Source organism: Acanthisitta chloris, unplaced genomic scaffold (assembly GCF_000695815.1).
Source record: "Acanthisitta chloris isolate BGI_N310 unplaced genomic scaffold, ASM69581v1 scaffold36146, whole genome shotgun sequence".
Lineage (NCBI taxonomy): Eukaryota > Metazoa > Chordata > Aves > Passeriformes > Acanthisittidae > Acanthisitta > Acanthisitta chloris.
Window position 1 is genome coordinate 8,132 of NW_008680378.1, and position 8,340 is coordinate 16,471.

The 8,340-nt window shown below is 41.9% G+C and overlaps 1 protein-coding gene across 1 annotated transcript in view; it reads left to right on the forward strand.

Moving 5' to 3' along the window:
- MYOT (myotilin) overlaps window positions 1-4,330 on the forward strand; it is a 12,403-nt gene extending 8,073 nt beyond the window's left edge. Inside the window, exons 5-10 of the mRNA XM_009077680.1 lie at window positions 343-392; window positions 964-1,096; window positions 2,192-2,399; window positions 2,860-3,025; window positions 3,514-3,647; window positions 4,032-4,330. Coding sequence (XP_009075928.1) covers window positions 343-392; window positions 964-1,096; window positions 2,192-2,399; window positions 2,860-3,025; window positions 3,514-3,647; window positions 4,032-4,204 — 864 coding nt within the window. The 3' untranslated portion in view covers window positions 4,205-4,330. The remainder of the gene's footprint in view (window positions 1-342; window positions 393-963; window positions 1,097-2,191; window positions 2,400-2,859; window positions 3,026-3,513; window positions 3,648-4,031) is intronic.
- Window positions 4,331-8,340: the final 4,010 nt, after the last annotated feature.

The following is an 8,340-nucleotide window of genomic DNA, read 5'->3' on the forward strand; positions in this document are numbered from 1 at the left end:
TCATTTTAGATACTGCCAGTAGTACTGCTCCTCTCTAACAAAGGTTATTGTCTGGCCAAAAGCCTTGTGAGCCAAACAAAACTGCTGTACCTTTCACTTGTGCAGTGATGAGAAGTTCCACCATTCTACTCATGGTACTTGTCACTGCCATGGCACAGCCCAGGGTGAACACAGAGTGCATCAGGTCCTCATACGAGTTCCTTTACCTTTTGTGCCAAGGACTTCTGGAGTGTAGTCAGTTTGCTTTTAAGCAGTAGGCAATATATGAACTTTCAATGGCTTCTTGTTCAGTTTATAGCTCAATTTTTCTAAGTAAACTCACCTCTCCTTTCTCTTTCCAAGCACCAGAATGCAGAAAACATCAGGCTGCAGGTTCCTACCACACATGTAAGGTAAAGCATAAACTTGTGCTGTGCTGTTCTTCAAGACCTTATTTTAAATGTTTCTAGGCAATGTGAGGTTAACTTCACTATTCATCACTTTTTCTAAAGTAGCAATTACTAAATTCACTCACTTCCTTTCAACTAAGATGCTACTGGTTTTGGATGGTTGATGATGCCTATGATCTTAATCCAGTGAATTCTTAACATAGCACTGGAGGTTTAAAAACTCCATTCACCTTGGGAAATTACTCTTTGTATTCTAGAATATCAATTTCTAGCCGAAGCAAGGACTGACAATGTAAATCATGAAGCATAGCAGGATGAAACACAGCCTACATTGCTCTTGTCAATTCTTTTGGATATTGTGCCAAAGATGAAGGTTATGCTTCTGTGTTGAATTGAACAACTTCAGCAAGAGGAGAGATTGATCAAAAGCCATACTTTACAGCTGAAAAAAACAACCAGACCTGTAGTGTTGGACTGCTAAAGGTGTTGAGGGGCTCCAGCTGCAATTGGAGCAACAATGTCATTTGTGCTATGGTAACTTTTACTCCATTAGCTGTTTCTGTCCTCTTTTTAGGAGCAGACCATCCTCAAGAGGAGATGACCGTGGACATGACTCAATCCAGGAAAAGTTTTTTCAGCCACGTTTTACACAAGTGCCTGAAGACGTGGTCATTGAGGAGGGAAGATTCTGCAGGCTTGACTTCAAAGTAATGCCAGCCTCCCACTTCAATTCCATGTCCTCCTGGGGTGTGGGGCATGAGAGAGGTCTCTGAGCTGCAGTGCCTTTGCACTTTAATAAGCCAGAGCACCAGTGGCAGATGGTACAGGGTCTCCCCAGGTGATGGAAACCAAGAAATAGGAGATGGCTAAATATTTCCCTTGGAAAATGTAAATGGAATGAGCTGCAGAAGGATATGGTTAAAGCTAAATAGTGGTCAATATAGCCCATCCACAGAATGCCTCTAGACCTCATTGGGATGAATGGATATTAATGCGCTGCTGTAAAAAAAAGGCATTTTTTTGTCAGGGAACCTTGTGCTTTGCACTGGAACTAAGCTACTTCAGTGGACACATCCTGGAGACATGTTCAGCAAGGTCTGTTTAGGACTAGCCTGCCTTTAATGAGTCTTCCCTGGGGTAACTATGCCCTTGCTGGAGCAGAGAAGCTGGCAAGGAAACACTCTAATTATAAACAAAATGCCAGAATGGCCTGAAACTGCAGAGCAGCTGTACCAACCCCAGGGTGAGAAAGCACCTCCATCTCCCACAAATGCAGCTTCACTGCCAAAGGTGTTTGCTGGTTGTGGTTTGTCTTGGGTTTTCCCAATGACTTCCAATCTCGTGTGTGAATTCTTGCCAGACTTAGGCATGACCTTTAGATGTTTTGATGCAAGTTGCTTAACTTCTGAATGTCATGGGCAGCCTGGAGTCCATCTGCAGGACAGCTGATTTACAAACATTGTCAATTATGGATTGCTGACAGTACTACCTGTGGGACTGAAAGGGTGAAGCCACCATGAGTGTCTTTGGCCTAATCAAAGCTACCTTGCAAGACAGGAACAACAAGGAGTTGCAGGAACAGCATCTACTGTTCTGTAGCAAAATCTCATCTTTTTCACAGCACTCCATAAGCTTTCCTCTCTGTGCTGCACCACACTAATAGTCAAAACTAGGCAAGACTGTAAAATTTTGCAGTAGGATCATGATTTGATCACCTATCAGCACCAAACTCCCTGTAGTATTGGAGGGGTTTTATGATCTTAAAGCTGTTTAACCCTTCACTGCTTTCCTCTCCCTCCCAGGTTAGTGGGCTGCCGACTCCTGATGTGATGTGGTACCAGAATGGAAGGATGGTTCATCAAGATCAGTTCCACAAAATGATAGTGTCAGAAAAGGGATTCCATTCCTTCATTTTTGAAGCAGTCAAGTCATCTGATGCAGGGACATACGAGTGTGTGGCTGTCAACCGTGCAGGAGAAGCATCTTTCGCAGTGAAAGTGGAAGTCATTGGTAAGGCTGAGAGCTCTGACAATTTCCTGGCCACACATGGAAAGCCTCAGAAATCTAATGCTTTCCTCCCTGTGTTTGGGACATTAAACAATTAAGAAGCAGAGGTAGCACTCCAGATATTGAAGCTCAAACAATAACAAAGACCTCACTGTTTCCAAGCACATCTGGGCTGCTGTATTTCTTCAAAGCACTTCCAGCAGGATATTTAGTGGGATGTCCAGAGTTTAATTATTGTTATTAATCTCCCAGGATTGATAACATATGTTAACTGATAATAAGTTTCCTTCTAAAGTGGATTGTGCTTGCTACACCTTAAGCTGATGGGAATTGCCTGCAGGCTAGGGAGATGCAGTAAGGAACATGTGCCCTCCTGGATTTAGCATTCTATCTTAAAAAACAGGCATGATAAAGAGTATTCCACACTTCCAGTGACTCCTCCTTATCTTTCCTTTCAATTTAGCAAAAGAACATCACATGCCTCCGACTTTTGTCTTCAAGCCACAAAGCAAAAAGGTTTTTGAAGGAGACACAGCCAGACTGGAATGTCAGATTTCTGCCATCCCAACCCCTCGGATCTATTGGAAAAGGAACAACGAAATGGTACAATACAACACAGACAGAATAAGGTATCCTACTGATCAGTTGGCCATTGGTGTGATAGAAGACAGTAACCAGTATTTGTTATATCAGATTTAAATTGGCTGATTTCTAAAAGCAGCAAACTGGATCTGCCCCTTGTGTATGACACATGGGGCACGGGCACGTGTGCCAGACAGGTGTGATGCTGAGAGCTTTGTTTGGAGGACACAGAAAACTGTGGCCAGATGCCCCTCTGGGTGCCAGCAGCAGTTGCAAGGCTCATGGAGAAGTACAGCTTTAGGACTGAACCTTTTTAAGGCTACACAAGGGCCTTGATGACACCTGGATGGTGTCACGATGTGAATCACGGGTGGATGTAACACAAATGCAATGTTGGTGTCTAAACAGCTTGCAGTGCCCAGCAAGAATTGTTCTGGGGCTTTCTCAGCTCCTCAGCATGTAAATTGACTCTGATTTCATTGTCTTGTCTCCTTCCCACTCCAAGCACTTACACTTAAACATCTCCATTTTTCAGCTTGCTACATGACAATACTGGAAGGATTTGCCTCCTGATTCATAATGCAAACAAGAAAGATGCTGGTTGGTACACTGTGTCTGCTGTCAATGGGGCAGGAGTGGCCACATGCCATGCCAGGCTAGAGGTTGCAAGTAAGTACCAGGACACAGTGCCACAAAAAGTGCACTTGTATTTAGAACAGGCCCTCAAGATTAACCTTATCAAGCTCAGACTGCTGGGAGGATTTCTCTCCAAAGATACTGAGCTAGACAAAAAGGAACTACCCTGGGAAATCTTCTATTGTTTAGTATCAGGACACTGTCATGTGTCCTTCACATATTTAAAGACTACAGTTTGATTGGCAGCAAGAGGAGGGTGAATATGAATTTCTGGTATCCAAGATATGGGTTTGTCTGTTAAATTCTTCCCAAGGGTTTGCTGGTTTATATGGCAGATTAAAAGCAATTGGGTTGCTCTACCATGGGTCTTTTTACAGCCTGGGAAGACACTGAAAAAGGCTTTTTTCTCTCTTCCAGCACATGCAAATAAGCCAGTTCCAGCACCAAAGCAGTTACGGGTTCGACCAACTTTTAGCAAGTATTTGGCACTTAATGGAAGAGGACTGGATGTGAAACAAGCCTTCTCACCAGAAGGAGAGTTTCAGCGTTTGGCTGAGCAGTCTGGACTGTATGAAAGTGATGAACTTTAACTGGCAACAAAGAGGAAAACTCATCTATAAGAGACAGTTCCAACACAGATGCAGTTAACTGGTGATTGCTCTAATTTGCAAGATACCTAATTACGTATTTTTACTTTGACTCTTGCACATTCAGCTGTTCCCATTTTACCATGTTAGATTTTATTTATATGGTTTGGTGACTATAATTGAGTATTGCATTTTAACTCCAAAGCCTAAGAAAGTAGGCTAATTAGATTTTCCAGGTCTGGGTGGGTTTAGTTCCACTTGTGCTTGGGTACATGCTAAGGTAGGTTGGTTTGTACTGCTTCTCTAATATCACTCGTGAGAATGGCAGAAGTCTGTACTGTCTGAATACTAAAACCAAATAGACTAGAGTGTTTTTATGAGAATAAATTGGATGCAAATAAAATTTTAAATAACCAAGATCATTTGTGAATCTTCCTTGATCCATTAAAAGCAGCTTTGGGATGTCTGGCATCAGCTGCAGCCTGGGAAAGATGGATTTTTACCCTCCTAAGCTTTCTACTGGTTCCCTCCCCTGTTTGCTCCCACTGCCATTTGTCATCTGACAGCTCTAAGCTATTTAGCATAAACTAATTGCTGACACCCCCTTAGCACCAAAACATGTCAGTGAGGCAACATCAACATCATTTCTCCTTGCACACTTTACCCAAAACATCTCCTGTATAATAGAAAAAATTAAGTCTACCATGTTTTCCCTCCATTAATCAAGGAGTGGCTGTGACTCATCTCAGTGCTGATTCTCAACCTGCTCTTGATTTGAATCATCCAAGTGGTTTGAGTGCTGCTGTTCATAGCCACCTTGTTCAAAGCAGTATTAAAGACCATGAAACCTGATTTTGCCAAACTTCAACAAACCAAAACTGAAGGTTTTTTTCTTCCAACTGTACTTGCTATAAGAAAATATTGGACTGATGGTTGCAAAACACTTAGCTGTTTTCACTACTAGGTGGAGGACTTCCCAAAATTACCAGCATTGCCCAGCTGACACCAGAAGGCAAAGTTTCTAGCCCTAGTCTTCCATAAAAATGGAAATGTCTGATTATAACAATTCATTTGAAGGAGTTGTACTTCCTCCCATCAGGATGTCTGTCACTGATAGAACAGAAAATAGTGAGCTCTTACTATACAATGTGTGTGTTGATGTACTAGAAATGGTCAGATGGTCCCAAACCACAAAGGCATGTTGTTTTGACCTCAGAATTCAGTGCTCCCCAAATTTAATGCCCTTTATCTGCATCTAAGAAACACTCAGAAACCCAGGAATTTTTTCCCCACCTTCAAAAATAAATACTGCTTCATTTAGATTCAGATGACTAAAAGCCTAGTCAGAAATACAGCCCAAAACAGACTCCAGAGACTAAGACAACCAACAGATTTTTGATGAAACAACATATAATGTTTGTTTTTAAACATATTTGTTTAGAACTCAACAGAATTTTTCAGTGAAACCCCAAACAGACATATGTCACAGTGTTACCCTGAATAATCCCATTACACAGCTCCGATAGAATTGCATAGGGAATAGAATTGACTCCTGGCAGAAGGATGTAAATATCTTCTATTTATAAAACAGTACATAGGAGGAAATTGTTCTCCTCTAGCTCAGATGCTGTAGCTCTAGAATCATAGGATGGTTTGGGGTGAAGGATCCTTAAAGATCATCTAGATCAATCCTCCTGTAGCTATAAGCAACCTGAGAACCTTGTGCAGGTGTCTGTGCTAAAAGGAGAGGTAATAGTGGTATTTATATCTTGTTTTGAAACTTTTACCTCACTTGGACCCACAGTTTGCAGAGGGACCTGTGTTGTATGGACTACTGGGACAAATGGTCTCAGAGCACAATATTAACCCTTCCCAAACAACAAGAGATATATCTACTATGAGAATTTGCTGTTGGGAGTAGCCTATATCTGCCAGCTAAAAGGAGACAACAACTTTTGCTCCATCTATCTCTAGTTCCACACTGCTTTATAAGACTTACAGTGAATATCATTATGGAGCTGAAAACAGGTCTGACTTTGGCCTAAGGAATGAATCTGAGCAAATAATCCTACTTGAGCATAGAAATCATTTTGAAAACATAACCAAACCCTTAATCATAGAATCATAGAATTTTAGGGGTTAGAATGGACCTTACAGATCATCTAGTCCCAAATCCCTTTGCCCTGGGCAGGGACATCTCCCCACTAGATCAGGATGCTCAAGGCTTTATCCAACCTGGCTGTGAAAACTGCCAGGGTTGGGGCAGCCACAGCCTCCCTGAGCAACCTGTGCCAGTGTCTCACCACCCTTACAGTAAAAAACTTTTTTCTAAAATCTAACCTAAACTTCCCCTCCTTCAGTTTGAACCCATTGCCCCTTGTCCTATCACTGCAGTTCCTAAATGCCACAATTCTACAGTTAGTAACCATGAGCACAACTAGCTGAGCTTTTCTCTTGTTTACACTGAGATAAACCAGGGATTTGTTTTTGTGCCAACATTATAGATGGGTATTTGGCATGGGAAATCTATAGCAGAGAGACAGGAAGAACTGGAAACAGCAAGCCCAACTGAGCAGAAGCACATGTTAGTGTTCCTATCTCCTCTGAGATCTCTGGAGAAATCAATTAGATGAAGCCTGAATTTAAATCACATGTTTATAAATTGGAATCATGCTAAAACACTCTGGAAGCAGAGCCAGAAGGGTCTCTGTTTCACACACTTCATTTAGCACAGATAGAACACAATGAAAGAACATGTGAACATGGCTCAGGAACAATGAACTACATAAACCAGAGTTATTTCATTCAGGATAATGGAATAAGGTATTAAAGTAATAAACTGTCTGGCCCATGTGGGGTAAAATCCACATTCAAAAGCAATTGCTGTTTTGTGAATGCCCTGAGTAACTAACTCCAAGCAGTGGGAATATCTTAAGGCTGTATGTCTCATGTCCTTCGTGGAAAGAAGTGTGTTATTTCAAGGTCTGGCTTAGGTGGCCAGTTGTGGATGCAGCAGAACACAAGAACTAACAAGGACTGTATAAAATAAAAGTTCAAGCTTACTTCAGTCCAGGCTCCATAAGCTGAGCTGCTTTGTTTTCTCATTTCTGACACCTCAGTCTCCTCATTATCCCCATGGAACTGAGGATCTCTGGGCTGGTCCAGCAGTGCAGGATATATCTTCACCTCACCTAAATCAAAGCAAAAGAGCAAAAACTCTTTTGCAGGTGGGCAGCTCTCCCTTGGAGCTTCTGGGAAGTCACCAAAGCCAAACAGCCTCCCCAAGCTCAGCCTTTTCCTGGCCAGGTACAGCCTATGCAGGTGACCTGGCTGTAAGAGATGAAGCCAAAAACTATGAAATCAGTGGCAACTTTTTAACTGCAGAGAAAGGCAATATGTGCCTAAACTTGATTCAGAAATTACTTTGTGCCAGGACACCTAATTTAATGCCATTTTTACTTGTAAATAGATCTGCTGATGTCTGCACAGCAAACAAATTTCTCTAAGATTAGAGGCTACTTTTGTTCCTAACCAGGTGCTCTAGGGCCAAACCAATGGAGACAGTGCTAAGAAAAAAGTAGGTTTTATTCTTTCCTATATTCCTAGAAACTGGTAATTGTATTTCTGAAGCTGAAGAACACAAAAGGAGTCACAGTTGTCCCCACTGTTACTCACAAAAGCTATTTCTCCACAGGATACTATTTTTGACATAATAGGAATAGCAAAAGCTAGATCTATAAATAAAGAAAAATCACTAATTATGCCCAAAAAGTCAAATGAAAACTTGTCCAGGCCAGGTCACACACTGCAAGAGCAGAGCTGGCAGCAGGGTGAGATCAGGGAGTCTCAGCAATGGTCTAAAGTTGTGAGCTGGGCATCTGCCCAAATGTTAAACAGAAACACATGCATGAAAAATAAATGAGTTTCACAGCAATCTATTGGGTCACAGGCTGCATCTACAGCAAGAAAAAAGATTACTGCAGCTTCCTTTTGCTTTCCAAAGAGGTTTCCAGCAGCCTTTGGTAGCTCTGTAGCTGGGGTAAGTCTCTGCAAGCACAGATACAACATAGGGATTTTTAAAATCACTTCTACAAGAAGAGAGTGAAAACCCCCCAAGCTGGCTGTAAACACTGCTGCAC